The 22,523-nt window shown below is 40.0% G+C and overlaps 3 protein-coding genes across 4 annotated transcripts in view; all 3 read left to right on the top strand.

Annotated features, from left to right (window-relative positions):
- The window catches only part of wnk3 (WNK lysine deficient protein kinase 3), a 39,392-nt gene extending 35,883 nt beyond the window's left edge, over nucleotides 1-3,509 (top strand). Inside the window, exon 25 of the mRNA XM_071524889.1 lies at nucleotides 126-3,509. Coding sequence (XP_071380990.1) covers nucleotides 126-710 — 585 coding nt within the window. The 3' untranslated portion in view covers nucleotides 711-3,509. The remainder of the gene's footprint in view (nucleotides 1-125) is intronic.
- A 235-nt stretch (nucleotides 3,510-3,744) lies between these two features.
- On the top strand, nucleotides 3,745-15,213 carry phf8 (PHD finger protein 8). Its single transcript, XM_071524857.1, has 22 exons — nucleotides 3,745-3,993; nucleotides 4,645-4,967; nucleotides 5,670-5,755; nucleotides 5,954-6,080; nucleotides 6,519-6,679; nucleotides 6,941-7,082; nucleotides 7,270-7,456; nucleotides 7,668-7,830; nucleotides 7,953-8,040; nucleotides 8,189-8,295; nucleotides 8,405-8,496; nucleotides 8,948-9,037; nucleotides 9,195-9,476; nucleotides 9,592-9,674; nucleotides 9,778-9,956; nucleotides 10,173-10,258; nucleotides 11,162-11,283; nucleotides 11,578-11,912; nucleotides 12,055-12,150; nucleotides 12,241-12,350; nucleotides 12,480-12,846; nucleotides 12,948-15,213. The coding sequence occupies exons 2-22, from the start codon at nucleotides 4,870-4,872 to the stop codon at nucleotides 13,034-13,036; spliced, it is 3,090 nt and encodes a 1,029-aa protein (XP_071380958.1). The 5' UTR covers nucleotides 3,745-3,993; nucleotides 4,645-4,869; the 3' UTR covers nucleotides 13,037-15,213.
- A 270-nt stretch (nucleotides 15,214-15,483) lies between these two features.
- The window catches only part of huwe1 (HECT, UBA and WWE domain containing E3 ubiquitin protein ligase 1), a 42,798-nt gene continuing 35,758 nt past the window's right edge, over nucleotides 15,484-22,523 (top strand). For both annotated transcript variants that reach the window (XM_071524894.1, XM_071524893.1), the window contains exons 1-2: nucleotides 15,484-15,528; nucleotides 19,060-19,127. The gene's annotated coding sequence lies outside the window, so the exon portion shown is untranslated. The remainder of the gene's footprint in view (nucleotides 15,529-19,059; nucleotides 19,128-22,523) is intronic.

Raw genomic sequence — 22,523 nt, forward strand, 5'->3', positions numbered from 1 at the left:
AAAACATATAAAAACAAGATATAAAAACATATAGGTAAAAGGTTTTGTGATTGTTTCATCATAAATGTTGTGGGTAAGGTTTTGCTCTCAGTTTGCCTTACTATTCATGACTTTATTCCATGCAGGTGGCTCCACCTGGTTGGTTTCCAGTGGCACCACTGAATCCCCAGGCATCCCCAACCCCTGCCAGCCTGCCTGTGGCAGCCCCATCTCATTACACAGGAGGAGGCAGCCTGGCCACCCTGCGCTCTCCAGGAGCACCACCACAAACGCACATAGGTCAAGTCCCACAGCTGCAGCAAAGCTTACACCTCCATCAGTCTCTCCCACTCCAGCAGATGTCCTATCAGCAGTCCCCACTCCGCCAGCAGATACCACAGCCCCGGATGCAAACTCCCTTATTGTCTCAGTCGCAGCCCATGCAACCACAGACACAACCCATCACGCAGCTGCCCCACTCACCACCTCAGAGCCAACCTCTGTTGCCTTCCCAAATGCCCACATCTCCAATGCCCCTGGCCGGGTCTCTGCTGCCTGGCCCTGGCACCACGGCGCCCACAGATAGCGGTGCCACCACTGGGGGGACATTTTGCTCCTGTTCTTCATCCTCTTCCTCCTGCTCCTCCTCCTGCTCTACTGCTGCTCTGCCTTCCAGTGCCAAACTTCACCCAACACCCCCCACCTCCACTCTTCCTTTGGGACAGCAATGAAACCAAGGCAGAGAGAGAGGTTGATGCGAATGATCGAGTAGTTGGAGCAAGACGTAAAGCAAATCCATACGGAATATTGGTTGTGTGTATGCAAGAGAGAGGTGTGACCACAATGAGTATATGGATTCCAGTGTGTTTGTGGATAAGGTGGGGAGTGAATGTGAGAGATGGTAGATTCTAGTATGTACAGACAGAGGGCAATATGGAACACTGGCTGGGGGTTATGAATAACGGTACGTTTGGGTGTTGAGTTGTATAAATTCTGTAATGTGTGAGTGCGTGCATTTATGAGTGTGAGTGTGTGTTTGTGCTTTCATGTATTGTCCAAGTACATATCCCTTATGTGTTTTGACACAAATTAACGGTCATGTTTTTGTTTTCAACCCAACTCAGTTGGACCTGAACTCTTCCTAAGCAGAGACATGAAGGACACACAAAAATTTTTGACAATGTATTGACATTTTTGTTTCATTTGTCAATGCTTACAGTGAAAGGACTATCAATTTTAAAAGTGCAATTAGTAACTGTCATCTAAATTGATCATAATGTGTTGTAGTGATTTGTCTGTAAGGCATAAACAAAGTATTTTTGTAGAAGCACGTTGACAAAGACCAGACACATAGAATTAGCTGACCTTTAAAACTATAGGCCTATAGCACAAAGTGTTTCAATGGGCAGTGAACTGTAACACATTTAAAACAACAGCATGTTACACAGTAGAGCATGGTATCTGGCTTCCATCACTACCACAACGCCACCAAGCACACTGTTATGCAGTGTAGTGCACGGGTACAGCATGTACTTAGTTTGTATTCTTTCACGTTAAGTAGTAGTGGTAAGATAGAAACAATTTGAATTAACATGAGTCACATGATTTCAATTAGGATTAATTCATTTTCGGAATATGCTGGTAAATTGAAATATGTCATCTATGTTCAGTGGACTCTTGTATTGAGGTTAACTGAATATTCACCCAACCCAAGACTGCATGACCCTATGGCTACCTTGACCTGCCTGAACTTACTGCAATCTGCTTACACGTACATTTATGAATCTCACATCTGCTGTGTGCAGCCAACTGAGTTAATTCATCAGTCATAAGTAAATTGGTTTTCAGTATGATAGGTTTTTACAGTAGACATTTTTGCTTTCAATTTCAGCACTGCATATCAAGGTGTCATACTGAGGAGGAAGATGAAAAAGAAAAACTGCCAAGTTATAATGGAATGGGGAGACCATACGGGTTATTCCCATATTGCCTTTTAGAATTACTGCATTTTTTGTGAGTGTGTGAGAGTGTGTATTTCTTTCTGTGTGACGAAGCTTTGTGATACTGCTGCACTGCATCATAATTGCATCCCTGTTGCTTTCATTCAAAGCGGCCTCTCACATTAAATGTCACTGTACCCAAAATGTTTACTCTGAGCCCGTGTCTTGGGCTTGTCTCCTCAAGAAACAAAAGATAACAAGCGAGTGCTTAGGCCTGTAAAGATCATAAGTTTGTCGTCAAACACTAGTGTGAGATCATCACTTGGCTATTTGTCAAGTTTGTTTGGCATTATAGTGATTCTTCATTTCAGTTGTGAACTATTTTGTCTTTGATCTTAGGCTGTTTCAGTGTGAATGATTCTTTTATAAGCTCAACTGTAGACCGTAAATGTGCTTTATGCACACTGCAAAAGGTTTACTGAATTAAGAAATGTTCCATTCCTCTATTTCTAAATTCACTTCAATGATAGATACAGGGATAAACAGAGTAATACATCTACAGATGTTTTATTGGGTTATCAGTGCACTTAGCCATACACACATTTGACCATTAATGGTCAGGCATTGATACATTTTTGGAACCTTGGTACAATAAGTAGTCTGTAGTCAAAGCAGCATTTCTGTTTTATTGAAATTAATGATTGAGAGATTTGTGCCACAGCAAAGAGACATTGTACAGGTTGTGAAAGACTGCTAAATGTGAGACACACTTAAAATATGAAAGGTTATGGAGGAACAGTTTGTGCTAAAGGGTATGGTTGTTCAGAAGTAAAACTTTGCAATTACATAATCTAGAATTTAACATAACGGATTTCAGTATTTATGTTGTTTTTCAAGACAACCCACATTTTCACAGAGATGTAGTTCATTATTAGTGAAGGCGAGTTACTGTGCTGTCATGTCCAATACTAACATGTTGACCACATGCCACAGCTTAATGAACATGATTCATGATAGGAAATGTGGAGCTGGCCCTGTCCTTGAAGTGTTACCAAAATGTTATCTAAAAGAAAAAAGATTATTTTTGTATTTTGAAATGGGGGTTGTACAAATTGTAAAATTGTGTTCTCATCATTATAAATCGGAGGTTATTTGAAACTAGAAAACACTGGTTCTCATCCCTGTTTACATGGGACTCCCCTGCTTTTATATACCTCTCTGGGTCGGGACAGGCCAGGGTCATTTTTAAGCATTTATTCTGAGAAATTTTGGTCTGTTGAGAAATGTTACTTCATTTTTAAAACATGATACCTGAGACACTAACTACCACAATGATATAAGTCTACCTGCTGGGCTGCAGAGCAAATTCAATTCACTTCCAAAAAATAAAATAAAATGCAACGCAAATTTGGGGAGTCCCAAAATGGCATGACTGAGAACCAATGATAAAAGGATATTTGAACAGAGAAACCTAGAAAATGAAAAGTATGTTGCTGGTGATTTAGCCTCTGTAAATTGTAACTAATTCAACTGTTGATTTTATTTATGTTTTGTAACTAATCGAAATAAATGATGGAGTTAAACATCAAACTATAATATTGTGTGTTTTTTTTATATGCCGGAATTTAGCTTGGCAGCCCGTTGGTTTAGATATCTGTATCTGAAAAGAAAGATGTTTGTGCAACTTCTCTTGCGGCCTTAACGTTCTGCAACGTTTTGTCTTTCTGAATGCAGCTCCACATATCAGTAGCCACAACTTTATTGTTCCCTCAACAGCGGACAGTGACGAACAACCGTCTGGCGCTGCTGCCTTTGAAATGGCGTTGATGCATTTACGTACTCAGTTATTTGTAGTTATTGTGCTCATTTAGGTGCTTTTGGTTATTTTTTTCCCGTCCAGTGTCAAGTTCTGGGCATGACCAATATATTTGGACATTATTGAGTCGTTAAACAAAAATGTGGTAAAGCTGTTTGTTAGTAATTTACGCTGCATAATAAGGCCGCAGCTACCCCCGAGCTTTAGTAGGGATTTCAACAGCTTTTGAGTGCTTGGCCCAGCCGCAGCCAGATCTCGGTAAGTTGCTAACAACAGATTTAGCTAGTGAGCTTGTTAAAACGATGCTTCTGTATTTTAGTTAACAATTGCAGATGCAGGTGATGTTTTCCATAAGTTTTAAAGCAATTTTAACAGTATCTAAGGTTTTATGTTGTATAAATAACCTGTTATTAAACGTTATTTTGGCAACATAACTGGCTAACATAGCTAGCTTGCTTGCTAAAACACGTTAGCGCTTATAGCAACAACATCCAGGCCCAGGGGATAGAGTGTTTACAAACAGCGAGCTACGACTAGCTAGCTAATTGGCTAACGTTGGGAATAGATAACAGAATACAAACATTTTATTAAAAATGCTATGTGAAAAATATGATTTGTTAACCACAATAGATGTTATCTCTCTAGCTTACATTTAACGAATGGGAAATTGCTAAATTGTTAAAAGTTATGTTGACATGAAGTTCTCCAAAGGTTAGCCTATTCAGCTAGAGTTAAATGAGCTTTAGTTAACAGGAGTATGGCAGAAGCAAGTTTTACTCATGTTCTATGTGAGTAAAGTTTCTCTTATTGCTCACGTTATTTGATAATAAGGTGACAAGTAGAAACGGGGGTATTTATCATGTGTTATAACTATCATTTACGTTTTGTCTTGCTCCTATATTTCAACAGGTTTCCTGGTGAATGCTGTTTGCCATGTGTGTCAGGAACAGGCATCTGGCAGTGAAGTGTCAGACTGACAGCTCAGTGCATCAGTAACATTACTCTTAATATACATCTTTATTCAGGCTGTTTTAGTTAATGAAATTGTCCCTCCCTTCTGAATTTGATTCTGACTTCTCTAAGTGAATTGATATCTCGGACACTGGGAAGCTAGTTCCCATACACACACTGAGCATGGCATCAGTACCAGTGTACTGCTTGTGCCGTCTACCATACGATGTGACACGCTTCATGATTGAGTGTGACATTTGTCAAGACTGGTTCCATGGAAGGTGAGTCATTTTCAAAATTTACACTATTGAACATAAATTGCTTACTGCATGTAATATGATCCAAATTATGTATTGCGTGATTCATGATCTGGTCACATTTGGTGTGTTTGTTACAAGGTTCCTGTGGTTATAAATTGCAAAGGACTCAACCCATCAATGTTTAATGTTTAGGTTTGTGACACAGTACGTGTAACGTCAATGTCCGACGTGGTCACAAACATCACCAAAACACAGAGCTAATTCAACATGAATCTTGTCTGCACACTGTTATCTGATATATATTAACAATTAGAGATGGGATGATATGCTTATCTCACAATATGATAATCTCACAATATGGGGTTCATGATTCGATACGGTCACGATACAATATAATGAAGAAAAGTTCAATGACAACAAAGTCTGACTGCAGAGTTTAATCCTGACTCACTAATCCTTCTAGCAATGGCATTGGCTTGCTAGAATGTATAAAGCGATTTAAAAATGTCATTACAAAGTGTAAATAATATAATTGTGATGGAGAGCTTGTGAAATTTTGACAGACAAGCCTTCTCATTTATGATTACTACAGCAGAATAAAATATATCAGGATATATCACAATTTATTTTTCTGCCCACAATAGGTATTGTCACGTTTTTGTATTGCGATATATTGGATTTTGATATATCGTCCCATCCCTGTTAACAATGTTTTGTATGTAGTTGTGTTGGAGTGGAGGAGGACAAAGCAGCAGAAATTGACCTGTATCACTGCCCCAACTGTCAGGTCACCCATGGGCCGTCTGTCAGTAAGTTACTATTCTTTGGGTTTACCTTCATGCCTTCCTGAATTTGATATTTCCTACACGTTTTACGTGTAGCACCAACCAAATCCTCTAAGAGTTTAGTTGCATAAATGCTGGTTGCCACAGTGTTTGGATCACCTCTTGGTCTTTCTTTCACACAGTTCTGCAGTTGTTGATTTTTGCCTTCTCTCCCTTTCTCAGTGCGTAAGCGGCGTGGGGGGAATAAGCAGACAGATGGAGGTCCTGCTCCAGGAAGAGATCCTAGCCGGCCTGTCAAAACAGGCAGCCCACAGTTTGTTAGGGAGCTACGGAGCCGCACCTTCCCAAGGTAAGTCTCTACTCCACTGCCCTACAAAGGCAAACAGCAGTCACTACTTTAAATGTTTTAAAGTTCAAAGGTCATGAGTAGTAGTTTTTAAATATTTTCTTCCTCGTGGTTATATTTTTATATTTGGAGTGCCTGGATTGTCCTTTTGTTTGGGTCATGAGTAGGGTTTAGAGTCTATATCAAGAAAAATTAATGCCATGAATGCCATTAAATGATATACAGTCCACTTCCATACCACCAATAATTTTTTCAGGACAGAAGATAAAGGCTGAAGTAATTTTTCTTTGTTTCACTGCTTAGGCAGTTATTGCTCTTTGGCTTTGTAGGGGAGCCCAGGCTTCATGCACATTACTGTAAAGCTTCTATTTTAAGAAGTCGAAAAGTGTTTCTGTGATCAGTCAAACCTTGTGTGCGTGTCTGTGTGTGTTTCTGTGACAGTGCGGATGAAGTGCTGCTGAAGCCGTCGGGGGCCCAGCTGACAGTGGAGTTTCTCGAGGAGCGTTCGTTCAGTGTTCCTGTCATGGTGCTGCGGCGGGACGGCCTAGGCATGAACCTGCCCCCGTCGTCATTCGGCGTCAGCGACGTAGAGCACCACATCGGTAAACTTTTGCCAGTTTTAGGGCTAGTATCCCAGGCATTGATCTGTTACATTTGTATTACGGCTAATGTGTATTCACTATTCAGGATGTTAAAATTTGTCAAGATAAGATAAGATGGCACTTTATTGATCCCCTTGGGGAAATCCAGGTGCTATGTATGCTATGCTATGTTTTTTGTGTACATGTAATTTTTTTTGTCAGACACTGTATTTGTATCATGGAAGCATTTCTCAGACAAATTTCATTCTGTGCTAATTGTAGGTGCGGACAAAGAAATTGATGTGATTGACGTATCTCGCCAATGTGACCTGAAGATGCGATTGGGAGACTTTGTGGAGTACTACAACAGCCCCAACAGAGACCGAGTGCTCAATGTAATCAGCCTGGAGTTCTCTGAGACCAGGTACACAGAAAGATCATTCAATTTAGTGTATTTACTGTATTGATGCATTGTCTTGTTACTAGAGTTCAATATCAGTCTAGCATATTCAAGTAATCAAAAACCTGGTGTGGAAAAATTATAAATTCATGATCTAAGTGAACTGAATGGTTGACTGGTGAAGTGAAAACTGAATGGTTGACTGTTTTAGGCTCTCAAACCTGGTGGAAACTCCAAAGATAGTGAGGAAACTGTCATGGGTGGAAAACCTCTGGCCTGAGGAGTCTGTGTTTGAACGGCCCAACGTGCAGAAGTACTGCCTGATGGGAGTGAAAGATAGCTACACAGACTTCCACATTGACTTTGGAGGCACCTCAGTATGGTACCATGTCCTGAGGGTGAGAGGAAAAATACTTTTGGTGACTTATTGGAGAGTTTCAGATGTAGTGTTACACTGACAGCAAAACGGAAAACCTGTAAAATTTGAGCTCTTGCATAGATTCATAGATCATACTGAGTGTGAAAAGTTAATCATATGAATACACGTTTGACCATTTTTATAAATTGCCATCGTTTCAAGATCCTTCATTTGTGTGTGTCTCTCTTCAGGGCGAGAAGATCTTCTACCTGATTTCTCCCACCCCAGCCAACCTGACTCTGTTTGAGCGCTGGAGCTCCTCGTCCAACCAGAATGAGATGTTTTTTGGAGACCAAGTTGATATGTGTTACAAATGCTCTGTCAAACAGGGAAACACCTTGTTCATCCCAACAGGTAAGCTGTAATGTGTTGTTTAGTTTGGTAGTTGGGGGCAGAAGTGGTGTTAGCACATAGCTGTAGTCATACAAGTCATAGTCAAATATTGTTTACATTATTTCCATGTGTATGTCTTCCAGGGTGGATTCATGCTGTGCTGACTCCAGTGGACTGCCTGGCTTTTGGAGGGAACTTCTTACACAGTCTCAACATTGACATGCAGCTGCGGTTAGTTGCCTCAGGCTTTTCATATCACTCTTACTCTCATTATTTAGGAGCTTATCTTTGACCATATCTCGACAGAGATTGTCTTCCAGTTGGTGGCGATAACCACTGATCTCTGACTTGCTCTGTGCTGTATTATCATTTCCTTCAGGGCATATGAAATAGAGAAGAGGTTAAGTACAGCCGACCTGTTCAGATTCCCCAACTTTGAGACAGTTTGCTGGTATGTTGGAAAGCACCTTCTCGATACATTCAGAGGTAAGGGAATTTTAAATGTTGGTGATATGAATTGCCTTATGTCTGTCTGTTTTTGCCTCTGCCTTTTGTCATTGTAATGTTACCAATCCTGCACTTTTCTATCTTGCAGGTTTGAGAGAAAACCGCAGACATCCTGCCACTTACCTGGTTCACGGAGCTAAAGCCCTGAACAATGCCTTCCGAGGCTGGACCCGAAAAGAGGTCAGACAATAACCCATTGGGGTGAATCAGTGATTAATTTATTTCCTTCCATCTTTTTGTCTCCTTTTTTTCGTCTCTTCACTGTGTTGTATGTCCTTCTTTCCTTCCTTTACTCCATCCCTTCCTCGCTCCAAAACCAATTTTGCCACTGGCATGCTGTAATATTTTTGGTCCTGCATCTGAGAAAAATCAATTTCCAATAACAGGAGCAGAGTTGCAATCACCAAAAATAGTCAAGTACAAAATGGATGGATGCCACACTCTCCATTGAAAGTAATGGTTATTTATCTAGTGAATGGCCAAGGAGGCCTTCATTAGACAACAATCAACACGAAAATGCATCATTATATCCTGTGTTTATTTTGTACACCGGAATATTTTGTCTGAATTGTAATGTTGCAGAACTGTAATATTTTGTCAGATATGATAGATGCAATTTCTTCACACTCAGGCTTTAGCTGAGCATGAAGTGGAGATTCCAGAAACCATCAAGACTCAGCAGCTAGTGAAGGACCTGGCCAAGGAGATCCGTCTGGTCGAGGTAAGCCGTGGGAAGCACTCAAACTCCATGCAGTGTCTTTACTGTTTTGAATGGAAAGTTTGTTACATCCCTGAATATTAGCTGTGCTTTTTTCATTTAAGTGTGTTAAGCATTGCTTTTTTGTATTACAAACTAACAGTGCTCTGTCTTTCTATAGGACATCTTCCAGCAAAATATTGGCCGCACTGGACCTCAATTCCCGGGCTCCCCACTCTCTAAAGCTCCCCTAACCACTGCGCAGAATTCAGGGCGTCCCCCTGGGAAAAAGAGAGGTCCCAAACCCAAGGAGGGCATAGGGGGTGTTGGGCCGCCAGGACCCAAGAAGAAGAATCAGAAGGGTCTACTAAAGGCAGAGGCTGGAGAACTTGACCTCCTCGAGATCCACACCAAACACACACTGAAGAAATTCCAACCTGGGAAGTCCAAAAACAAGAACAAGGTAGGAGGTCTGCAGATGTTAAAGAAGACAATAGGAATGCTTGTCCAGAAATGTATTGTTTTTGAGTTTTTCATTCTAATGCTTGCTTACAATTCTTTTCTCCCTCTCTTTCCAGTTAGAGCTGCCGTTGGAGGAGTTTGAAGGGAAGCTAAATAAAAGCAAGCTGAAACTGGTGCTGACCAATGGAAAAATTCAAGGGTAAGCTTTGATTTGCAGCTGGAATTGGCAAATGTCTTTCTATTTTTCTTTTGTGATGTTACCAAAGTATTGGTTCATATCTGCCTTTTTACTCTGGTTTTAGAAAGAAGGAGGGTCGTTCAGGTAGTAGTAATGGAGCAGGAAGTGCTGGAAACTACAAACATCTGGCCATGGAGGGATCCAGTCTCTCTGATTTGGAGTCTGAGGATGAGCTGCAGATTGACGAGACCCCCCCTCCAAGACGCAAACCTGCAGGATCCGGCAAGAAGAAGAAACTAAGTGGTGAGAAATAGACTTTACACAACAGAATTGTGAATACTGGAATGTATTCAGGATCCCATTTTTTCCCCCGTCAGCTAAATCTATAGGAGAGCAATAATGGCTTCTTTTGAATATTTGTGGCTGTGGGGTAAACATCTGATGTAGTTTAGTAGTATGGTCTCTGCAGAAGCCACTGTGATACTGTAACCTAACTAACTGCCAAAAATGTGCCTTCAGGTCTTCCTAGGAAGCTTCCCAGAGCCAAGCCCTGCTCTGACCCCAATCGCATCAGGGAACCAGGAGAGGTGGACTTTGATATTGAGGTGAGATTAGTATAATTTAACAGTGTGATCGGTTGGTAACTGATCCAATTGCCAATTGAAATGATGTAAATAAATCATAGGTTTTATCCAAACAGTAATTACATGTTAGTGCGTGCTTGACAACTGATGTACTTACTCGCCTATTGCTGCTGGTAGAGCTTGAAAAGTTTTTCATTGCAACAGCAGGGGCTCTGTCTTCTGTCCTTAAACTAATTGTAATCTAGGATCATAGCCTGCAAAATTCAAAACACCACATTGGAAATTAACTGTTAATGTTTATTAATATTTAAAAAACCTATCAGATATTTTGAATGACATGACAATTTTGAATTATGCTGATTGCCATAAATTTGCTTTTTTTTTTTTTTGGTGGTTGAAGCGATGATGACCTATTTAGAACATTTTTTGCCCGACTAAGATTGGTGGCCAATCGATTGGTGCACCCCCAGAGATTATATAAAATGGAAATTTTAAGTTTGGAAAATTTCCTAACGGAAATGCCCTCTCTCCTGTTATTTGGTGCTCGGGAGTTAGGGAACAGCATGCCGCTCTTTAGGCAGCGCAGAGCCTCAAGAGCTTACACAATATGCGTTTGTACACCAGGCAGTATGTTAGAAGGTTATTTTCTAACTGTAGTGGGTAAGTGAAAGCATGAATAAAATATTTTGTTTGTACAACACTGCTACCACAGCACTTTGCTGTTAACAAGTGGAGTTTTTAGAGACAATATAGTTTCACTCACTCACTCACTAATACATAATCCCCCAAGCACCTTAAAAAAGCACTTGTAGTTTACTGTGTCGTAAACTTGGCTGCCATCATGAGTTGTCCACCGTTGTTTTTGTTATTACAGCAGTGTTACAACATTGACAATAGTATGTATGTTTGTCCATGTGGCTTCAGGAGGATTACACCACAGATGAAGAGGCACTGGCCGCCCATGGAGTGAAGGGTGGTGCCGGTGGTATTCTGGACTTGCTGAAGGCCAGCAAGCAAGTGGCAGGCTTGGACTCTGCGGCACTCAGGTTAGGTCTCAATAATGGCCATTGATCTTCAAAATCAGAGACAATTGGTGATGAAATATTAATATATGTATATTGGGCTTTACGTATTTTAAATACACCTCTTGACCTGTGAATTCCAATGATTAGGGCAACAGTTGAAAAGACAAGTGAGAAAGAGGAATGTCAAACTGTATTGTGACAAGAATCCAATAACCTTAGAAACTTGCATAGCTCACATATTTGCATTGGCTCTGCACTGTTTGGGGGCTTTTTTTTGAGGTGATGAGTGATTTCTCAATTTCCTCTCTCACACAGTGAGGAAGCCCCAGCCTCTCCCAGTACTCGTGATGCCATCCAAGGCATGCTCTCCATGGCTAACCCACCTTCCTCGTCCTCCTCTTCCTCCTCCTCATCTCCCCTGTCTATCTCTGGAGGACTGACTGAAGGACTGGGGGTGGTCAAGGAGAAGGGAGGAAGGGCTGTGTGGGTGACTGGAGGGGTCAAAAAGACAGGAAGTACTGAGAAGAAGCCTGCTATCCAGCAGCGGCCTGGGAAGCGGCCAATCAAACGGCCGGCCCGTCACCTTAGCGACGAGGAGAGTCCAGATGAGCAAGAGACTCTTGGCACCTGTTTTAAAGATTCAGACTATGGTGAGCAACACACACATTCACTCACACCTGCTGCTGATCAAAAACACCTCTCAGAGGTACATCTAAATGCCGGTCACAGCACTAAGGTTTACAAATTGTCATTGATCAAGCGAATGTTTGCTTAATCAAATTTGTATTTCAGTTTACCCGTCCTTGGAGTCTGATGAGGAGGACCATGCCAACAAGGCCAAGATGAAGCGGAAGAAAAACTGGGATGACACACCTTGGAGCCCCAAAGGTACCTGGCTGAGTTAAACCAAAAAGACTATCAGATTTACATTTGAATGTTCTGGTAGTTGATCCCCTAACAATGTCTTTGCGTTTGTAGCCCGGGTGATGCCCACCCTTCCTAAACAGGATCGGCCAGCCAGGGAAGGGGCTAGAGTAGCGTCTGTGGAAACTGGACTTGCAGCAGCTGCTGCCAAGCTGGCACAACAAGTGAGTAGGAGACAAGGGAAAAGTTTAGGTTTAGAAATGGAACCATGTGCTCAATGCATAATATTAGGTGAGCAGAAGCTGCTTTTACCTAAAGATTTTGACTCATTTCTTCTGTTGGTTATGAATCAGGAGCAGCAGAAACCGGCTAAAAGGAAGTACACCAAAAAGCAGCGTCCCCCTGCTCCTGTAGCCCCTCCTCCCCCTGTTCAGACCGAGCCAGCCCCACCCTCTCCACCACCTGCAGCAGAGTCTGCAGCAGACTTCAGCCCAGACAGGAGGATGGAGTACTACTCTGCCAGTTTATTAGACCATGAATACACAGCAGGACCGGGACCCTTTGGCCCTGGAGGCCCTAGAGGCAGCGGGGCCATGGCCCCTGGTGTATTCCTCACTTCGAGGCGACCTTCCCTCTCTCCCCAGAACAGCAGCACTTATTCCCCCTCCGGTGCTTCTCCTGCAGGGCTAGCCAGCCAAGGCGCCACAGGAGGCGGTCAAGGTAAACATATACTTTACCAATTCATAGCCCATGATTGCTAAACTCTGTGACGGGACATGTTCTTATTTATTTCTCCTTTCCCTTTCACTTTAATTTATCAGGTAAACGTCCAAAGAAAGGACTTGCAACTGCAAAACAGAGACTTGGAAAAATTCTGAAAATCCACCGCAACGGCAAGCTTCTTTTGTGAGAGATGTTGGAAACGTGGCTGAAGATTTTAAGTGGGAACGAAGAAAAAGGCTTTTATTATAGGAGGCTTGAAGGAAGTGACTGCTTCAACAGATAGTGATTTATATTTTGTACTCTAGCTAAAGCTATTTACTATTGTTTCACCTGTTATCGCATCTTCCCATATCTTGTCCCATATCATTTCCCCTGCCCAGCTAATAATTACCAATCTACTTTGACATTGTGCTTCTACTTAGTCATATCTACATGTACCTATTTTCAGAAGCACATTCATCAAGTTATCTACAGCAAATTAAACTGATTTGCTAAAACCTAACATGTGGTAAGTAACTCTCGATAATTGATAGTCATGTCCAATTGGCATTGGTAACAACAAATGCTGAAACGTTTTTCAAAATAACAGGTGGACATTACATTTAACTAGCTAGTGTGATAAAGTGATGAACTCTAATATCTCCTTTTATTTAGGCTATTTTAGTGTCTGTATTTACGCAAAGAGGTTGTACTGTCCATTATTTTTTAAAGGGAAAGAACACATTTTCTAGTCAGGTATAATGTAATGCGTTTGTTTCAATTGCACAGGGTTTCCTGTTGATTGAATATGTATTCCCCGTAGTTGTATTTAGTTGTCTTTTTACCTCAGTAAATAGGTTATTTAGGGGGATTATGAGTTCAAAGCAACACCAATCTTTACACAGATTAAACAGTTTTGCTAAAATCTTGTGTATGCACACGGTTAGTGCCCAGTACGCCACATGTATCAACTCATTTTGAAGTATTTGTCCCCGATGTTTGCAAACCCTCACAATTTTCTTCATATAGAGTCACACTTGAATAGAAAGTGCTAAAATGATGCCAAAAGATTAATGTCATGCTATTTTATTTATTCAGATCATATTTATTTAACATGGCAGCATTTTGCCACCTCATTTAGTTGCTTTTTTTTTTTTTTAAAGTATGTTTTTACCACCTCACCTTTTGGAAGCTTGCTTTTCTCCCCCATTCTAATTTAGATCATCAGCCACTTAAGACTTGTATACAAATTTTATCTCTATTGCTTTGTTAGAATTTTTTACTGTTTCAGTTAAGTCATTGTAAATATTTGTAATTTATATAGCTACACGGGAAAAGCAGTAAAGAAATGAAGAGACTAGCCTCCCGCAGTTTACTATAATTTGTGCCCCAAGTCTTAGCAGCATTCTTGGGCCAGATCTAGAGACGTGCTTTCTTTTCAAGGAATGTTCTAGCAACAAAATGTGGGCAGAAGTGTAGATTTAACTATGTCAAAACATTGAAGGTGCAGGATATGGAGTGATATGTAAATATATGTTGTAATTTAATTTCTTTTATAGTTCAAAAAACTTTGTTTGAGATCTTTCTTAACATGTACATGATGCATTGCTGTATTTGGAAAATATATGAAATAGTTCATGTTTTTTTATATTTGTACGCAGTAATTATGTCATGCTTAGTTTGTCATGTTGTGTTGTCAGTGTAATAATGGAGGTGTTGTGCTGGAAAAAAACTGCCCTTGTTTGATTTCATCCATTTAGTTATATATTAATTATTGTTGATATTCACTCTTGTGTCAGTGTATTGTATGTGTTAAACATGATGTGTTTAAATACGACCTGGAACAGATAAAATATACCTTGGGCAAAGTTTCTTTTTTTCCAGTGAATTTATTTGAGTGCCCCATACCAAATCACCGAAAGAGTGATTTGAGGGCCAATATTGTATAAAATGGATGGCTTTCTTTTTACTGAGCTTTAATCTGCAGGAGCCCTCAGTTTTCCATGGATTCACTGGCATGGTATTACTATTTTGACCAAGTGTATTGGAACAGTACTGTCATCATACAGATAAAACAAGGAATATTGTGTTGTATTAAACACATCTAGACTGTATACCAATCTGATTTCTTCCCATCAAATTACTATTTGATGCTGTGGTAGATGCAATTTAGGGGTCTATAACAAACCACTCTAGATATTTTTTTTTCCAATGATTAGTGTGGACCACCGTTTTTCTCAGGGTTTTTTCCCCTTTGTTGTACTAATTATTGTAGTATTAAGTTCTTATCTAAGCATTATTTCCATAGCTGAAGTTATTTTAACTGCAACCTTTCCCATTCAAATTGGGATCAAAATGCATTTGTTATTAAAATGTCGGATCTTTATCCCCTAATTTTCAGTAAATTTGAATACACTTTCATATTAAGCTGAATTAAAGTATATTTTTCAAAGCCTGAAGAATTGTGCTGTGTGCTTTCGTGTGCACATCTATTCATCAATGATCATGGAGGTAGAGAATAACGATTAATATATTTATTAGACATACCCTCCCCAGGACTAGAAACACTAGTAGTTTTGTTTTGTTTTTTCCAATTACAAGGGAGTGCCCAGAGTAACGCAGCAGCAATTATTCTCGCGAGATCCAAACTGCCCTACTCGCTAGTGCAAGATGGAGAAGTGAATGTAACACGCATCCGAGGTAAGCAGAAAGATACATTCTAGAGCATGGACTTGGTTATTAGCTGATGAGTAGTATACATTTGTCGTCTTCAACAACCGCCATTGGTGATTTGCATCCGAAATTGGGAATCAAGACCATAAAACGAGTGTCTTTTTGAGGGTAAAGTCCGGACCTTCCGCTGTGTAAACCGCCATTTTTAATTTAGCCATGATCCCACCGATAGAAAGAGCATTGTGCTGTGTTCTCACTGCTAGCTGGTTAGCTCGCGCGAAACCCACAAACATACACGCCACACACACATACGCACACTCATGTTCACTGTGGGTATGTGTGCCTCTGTCTGTACGACTACAAGTCAAATTAGTATGTTCGCTAAATAGCTGCCGGAATGTTCTGTCGAATGACGAGACAAATGACTGGTGAGAGTTACAATGCTTGTCAGATTGCTGATTTGACTTTCTGAAACCTGCTAGCCGTTAACGCTAACGTTAAATTGGAGCACAAGTAACTAACGTTAGCCATAACTGCTTGTTAGCTAACGTCACCTAACGTTAGCTTCTAACTTTGCTAACGTTAGCGCTACATTGACTTAGCTAGGTAGCAACTGCAACAATGTTAGCGGGCATTATGAACTGATTTGACACGGAAACGTCAGCAAACGTTAACTAAGTTGAGTGTGAAAAACTAGGTGGTAACTGTAGCTGACAAATTAAGGTGTCACCCACGGCATTACTGTATTTTCTGATGCAGATGGTCTTAACATTTCCTCATTACTAGCTAGTTGTGCGTTTCTGCTTGGGTGGTAATTCCCTATCCATTGAGAGGTCTGTTCAGTAAAATAGCTTTGACATTGACAGTTTAACGCCATCAAATATACTTCAAACTACTATGTAAGTTCACTTTTTTTACTGAAAGAAGATCGACTTCCTTTCTGTGAGGCATTCAGATCTCTTGTAGTTAAACTGCACTCGATCAAATCAAGCTGTAGTACTAGTCAATAGCAGTTTTTGTTCAGTGGCAAGCCAGTGTGTACAATATCTCTGGTCCCTGCAGACCCTACTCTCATCATGACCACTGTGATGACACGAAAACAGGAGGACCTTCTGTTGCTTGCCCTCTTAATTTACTCAAATGTAACAATGGCTGAAACAACTTGTTTTTGTTTATTCGTTCTAGTCATTAGCTAGTATACTGTCCATGATTTGCATCAACTGGAGAAGTAAAGGCCAGTTTTGAAGCACAAACAAGCTGATAATTGATCTGTAAAATAAAATGTTTGTCTGTATTATTGGTTTTAGGGCTTGTTATCTTTGTCTGAATATGTCTCAGCATTTACCACCAAATTGGATGGCTTTTAATCTTTGTCTTGGGGCAGCAAAGTTAATTGTTTGTTATCATCTATATCTTGATTTTAATTTAAACAATTTAACTGCCATATAATTCAATGATATTAAGAATGCCTAATTTAATTTTAGAATTCCTGCTGTATCAAATGAAACACTCCTATTTACATTCGTTGTGTATTTACAATGCGTGTTATAACCAGTTGCAGCTATTTAGTACGCAGTCATTTGTCAACTGTTTCACATGACAAAGGCATGCATGGGCATAACAGAAAGTAAGACTGGGTTGAGCAGGCTAGTTGGCAGACAAGTAGCTTGAACTTCAGATCAGAGAATGTAGAGAGGGAGTGATGAGCTGGTGTTTCCAGTCCACGCCTCTGGTAAGAATGGATAGACCCACAGATGACAGAGATGCAAATCCATCCAAGTGCCAACGCTGAAACATTTTGGATGAGAAAAATGCATCGTCTTGTGTCATTTGGGAATATATCAAAGAAGTATAATACTGTGTAAACTTCACCTTGGGGTTTTGGTTGCACCTCACGTAATATGAGCAGTTGATAAAATAATTTCAAGAATCATCACAATCTATTATGATGAGTGCATAAGTGCCAATGCTGTTGCAGCACCTGGTCTTCCAGCTACACAAATGACTATTGCGGGTCTATTGTACAGTGTCTCTCCCTATCCATCTGACTCCTGCAAGAACAGTAAATTCGCAGCAACAACCCCAAGCACAGGTCTATTATGTGAATGTGTGAATTAGGACCACAGAAAAATTTAAAGTGTTTATTCACACACTTTCTAGCTGCTACTGTGAGAACTTAAAGCTCCACTGATTTTATAAGGGTCAAAGGAAAAAGTTAAATGTTTATTACCTCGATCTAATTGATCTTAAGGCATGAAAGGTGCAGTTATAATGTCATTTTGTTCCCCACATCATAGATATTGATAAGCATGATCACAGTATTTGTCAATATAATCGGGTTGATCACTGTTGCTGTAAACATTTGGCCTTAGATTTTCTACCGGTGTATAGATGGTGATGAGATTCACTGTTTGCATTATGCCTCAGGACTAGGCATGGGACGATATGAAAATTTCATGTCACGAATATCCTGGCCAAAATAATTGCGATTCACGATATTATCCCGATAATCATCAAAATATGCTTAAAACTCTTAAAATGGCACTAAAACATACTGGAATCACTTTGTCTTACATTTTGTTAAGAAACAAATATTTTTATTGCATTATAGGACACATATCTTTTTTTTTGTGAACATCCTTTTTAGTGAAAAACAAACAAGGACAGATTCAGACTCTCGCCAACACCCAGCAGGTAATCACAACGAGAGAAAAAAATCCATTAACAAAAAGAATCTACCTATCAACCTGATATCCAAGCATTTACATGGTTCAATTAGCCTAGTTATGTGAGCTGTTAGTTACGGAGATGGGTTTGTAAATTGGAGGTGTTGGTCCCCGGGGCAGACACCTTCCTCCGGCAGGTTCTGCAGGTGGGCACCTCATCTCTCTGTTGTTCCTTAGTTTTGAATCCATAGTATTTCCACACATCCGATTTAACTTTTTTTGTGGGGGGATACAATGGGCAGGGCAAGCCGAGCCTTCAGCCATGGTGACGATTGACTGGAAAGATGCGGGCTCCCCCTTGTGGCAAATGGCAATTGAAAATAAGTCAGGAAATCAATAGGACTGTACGTTAGTGAGCTAGACAGCTTTTTCAAGTCACTCGTGAGGATATTCACGCTCATGTGAGGATATTCACGATTATCTCGATAATGAAAATTCACCAAGATAAAATTATTTTGCGTGTTTTTATCGCGATAAAAGATAAAATCTTATATCTTCCCATCCCTACTCAGGACCAGATCTTTTTAAACATATGGAAGAAATGACTCTCTTGTAAGAATTGACTCTTCAATGAAGGTACTGCACATCCGATGAGAAATGTTGATTTAAAAATGTAAATATTGTGCTGGGTCCTTGGATATATTCAGGCAAAGGAAATCAAGAAACCAAATTATGACACCAGCATAACAGATTTGATGGGTATTTTATTGCACATGTCAACATTCCAGTTTTGATGTGTTTCACCAATGGTATAGCTGTGTAAATCTTATTTTGTCATAGCTGATTTTGTTGATTTATTTATTTATATATATTTTTTTTTAAATGCTTTCAGATAGTTAAGAGACTGCAAAGCTAGCCAAGGAGGAGAATGATGGAGCTATTGAACCAAAGCAGTTTCTGGTATGTACTGCTAACCTAATTACTACATTAACTAAAACTATTTTGGTTAAATGCAGTGGACTAGAAGGGATGCGCCGATCTGCCACCAATATCTGATACCATAGCCGATACCATCCTACAATAGGGTATCATAAAATTCACCCAGTAATGAAATTCAAAGCAATGAGGCACATTTAAATGTCAGAAAGAAAGGTACTTGAATTTCTATCTTTTTTTTTTCCCCACATAAAAATGTTGTCAGAGAGATGCGGAATCAGCTGCGTACTCGGCTCACAGATCTACAGCAATAGTTTCGGTGTCTAGTCTATTTACCCTGCGTGATGCTTTCACAGAGATACACACTGAAAATACACTGTAGATGGTCAGATTTGGATAATTTCACCACAGAAGCACATATATATTCAATGATCAACCTACCAGTGTCTTTATGGTGTGCACTGATGTACATTTTAAAAGCAAGAGTCATTGTGGGATGATGAACATCATGTGCTTTTGAGACATCACATGCGAAATGAATATGCTATTGAATTATCACTAAAATAAATAAGATCAAATGTTTTGTAAATATTTGACAAGTCACAACCCTGGCTGAAAAATAATCCTGAATAAAACGTGATTGCTTTGATGTGTCAGTCTGTGTAGAAAGTGAAGATGGACATATCGTCCATCTTCACTTTCTACACAGACTGACACCGTAGTGGAAAAATACAGGGAGCTATATGACCATCATCGTTGTTTCTACAAAGACAACATTAAAATAAGTAAGGATTGGATGTTGTTGCTTCGGCTGTTGGAGCACAATGCAAGTACAGCCAATTTTCACAGGGTATTTCTCTGTGCGCGTGGAAATACACTTCTGGTCTGAACAGCCCAGCTGCGACTCACGCATGTAAATCTTACTACACGTCCGTTTCGCGCCCTGTCTGAACCAGGCCTAATAGAGAAAAATATTATATCTGATTTATTTTGTCCAGTGACCCAAAATAAATGAACTACTCCATATTGCTTCATAAAAGTAATGGATTGAATTGCTTCTTAAGATTGCCCAATACTTTTGCTTTCTGTGTCAGCAGTGAAGAGGGATCCATAGATCCATGTGCATCCATCACATCACATGTGTAAAGATGGCAGATTTGATGTTGTTGCCCACTCCCTTGGGTTGTTATGATTGAGGCAGCTGCTTCACAGAACTGAGCTTTCAGTATACCAAAGTGTCAATACAGTTTTACAGCTTTAGTGAACCAAAGAAGTTACACTGCAAGACACATTTTATAATTAAACACAGTAAAGTAGAGTCACAGTCATTCAGTTCCAAATTTTTACAACTGTAATAGCTAATGATCCTAACTGGCTCAATCATTTTGTTAAATATTTTCTTACAAATGTGTACAAATGTTAACATCAGGTCTTCAGAAACAGGACACACTGGTTGTATTTTGCACTGTGGGGTTTGCTGACAGGAGCAAAAGACTTACATTTTATTAGTTCAAGTTTATTATTATTATAAATTTTAGAGGCAAAATGGGCTACCAACATATGTAGAGAATACTGCTGAATAAATAATGGTCTATCTCCACAATCATTTTAGGCAGACAAGCCTTAAAGAGCAGGATGATGATGAATATGTCATATGATGCAAAACAAGTTGTAAACCAAGTATATTACAAACTATAAACCAGAGAAACCAAAAGGGGCCTAAAACACACAAAAAAAGATAAAAGGCTTTAGTGCCCAGTAGGCTAATATAGGTGTGCATGTGTTTTGGGGAGGCAGGAATTATTGTGCTGGAAAATCTCCCTTATTTTCAGAAATAGACATCTATCTAAATAGACAGGTATGGCTTTGCAGCATTGAAGCAGAGGAATGTGTTGCACTGCAACACCAAGTTGGAGGGTTCTTGGTATTCTGTTCACTGCCAGCACTTTGGCTCTCTCCAACTGTTTATCTAGAATTAAAATAGGCAAACCTACATCTTGAAAATTTCAACACAAACACAAAAAACTTGAAACTTGTCAGTGTCAGATATTGCTCTTAGTGTATATATGTTTTATGTAGATTTTACAAGTTGCCGGTAGGAGAACGAAGCATGAGCATGACATTCTGCACACATAAGTCTAATATGTTAACTATAAATCGATTTAAAAGTTAAGTACCATTTGAATGTCTATCATCTGCGCAAGGCTTTACATCTACTGAACTAACTGAAGTGATATCTTATCTTATCTTATGGAGATATGCAAGTGGCTATTTTAATTGTAATTGTTGATCCATGCCATTACTATAGTGATCTTGACTTATCAGCACAACAAAAATTGGGGCGTTTAACACCTCTATGCTTAATATTAATAGTTTCAGCCGTAACCAAATGTGAGCCCAGTTAACTGAATATGCTCTAATAATGTGGGTTTTAGTGTTTTGTAGATATTAATATTGCAGCCATAGTGACAAGTAGAATAATTAATGCATTATGTATATCAAGTATTTTATATTCACTGTTGTTGACCATCAGACTGCATACCTCCAAAGTTGTGATGCACATAACTAAAATGGCTTCCCCATGGTGAGGGTGACAGCTATGCACCTGATGGATATTGATGAGAATAATATAGATAATATAGACCATCTAAATTGGTTACTATTACAGTGTTTCCCTACATTTACTGTGGAGAGTGTCCACTTAAGGGTCGTGTTGATTGTTAAATATTGAGGATTGCACAAAATGTTGAGGTGAGTTGCATTCCTACAGTAAACCAAATGTCCTATATTCTGCACTGCATCGATAAACAGTGGCTACTCATTCCCTGCCGTAACGTTATTCACTTTTGCACACTACCCAGAGTCATGATGACTGTGCCAACAGCTAGTGCCTACATGCTACGGATACACGCGCGCATACTCTCCGAAAAATGAACATGATCTAACAGACAGATGAACACACTTCTGTCCCGAGCCGGTAGCTACTCACTATTGCCCTAACGAAAACTGAAAACACCAACTCGCAGTGTCACGTTAGACCCGTCTGAGAATGATTCAGCGAGTTATTATGCGTTTCTGCTTGCTACTCAACTAGCTAGCTTGCTAGCTAGCCAGCGCGTGCTACGACTGTCTAGCTGAAAGGCCGGGGTAAGAATCAAAACCTTGCCAAAGTATCTGAATACAAGTATTTGACACACACTCAACCTATTGTCGCCGGCCACCGAGCTACGTTTACGGTATCGGTTGAATTGTGAGCGAGGATGCAGGGTGGAGAGTGCGGGCTTCTTGTGCGGCCTGTATGCATCCCCGAGCTAAATTAGTCAACAGTCAGGTCAGGACAGCATGGTAAATCTGTGAGGTCTGGACAACTGAGAGCAGTGGCATAATGGCTAAACACGCTTGAATTCTTTGTATGTTAGA

The sequence above is a fragment of the Centroberyx affinis genome, unplaced genomic scaffold (assembly GCF_046629955.1).
Source record: "Centroberyx affinis isolate AG114_WGS23_722 - 3 ecotype Tasmania unplaced genomic scaffold, CSIRO-AGI_Caff_v1 ptg001245l_1, whole genome shotgun sequence".
Classification (NCBI taxonomy): Eukaryota; Metazoa; Chordata; class Actinopteri; order Beryciformes; family Berycidae; genus Centroberyx; species Centroberyx affinis.

Bases quoted from the DNA above. Each gene is read 5' to 3' on its own strand.
- phf8 (XM_071524857.1), top strand. From the start codon at position 4,870: ATGGCATCAGTACCAGTGTACTGCTTGTGCCGTCTACCATACGATGTG. The intron at 8,497-8,947 runs GTCAGACAATAA...CTTCACACTCAG, and splicing joins GAGGCTGGACCCGAAAAGAG to GCTTTAGCTGAGCATGAAGT. The intron at 11,913-12,054 runs GTGAGCAACACA...TTTGTATTTCAG, and splicing joins TTTTAAAGATTCAGACTATG to TTTACCCGTCCTTGGAGTCT.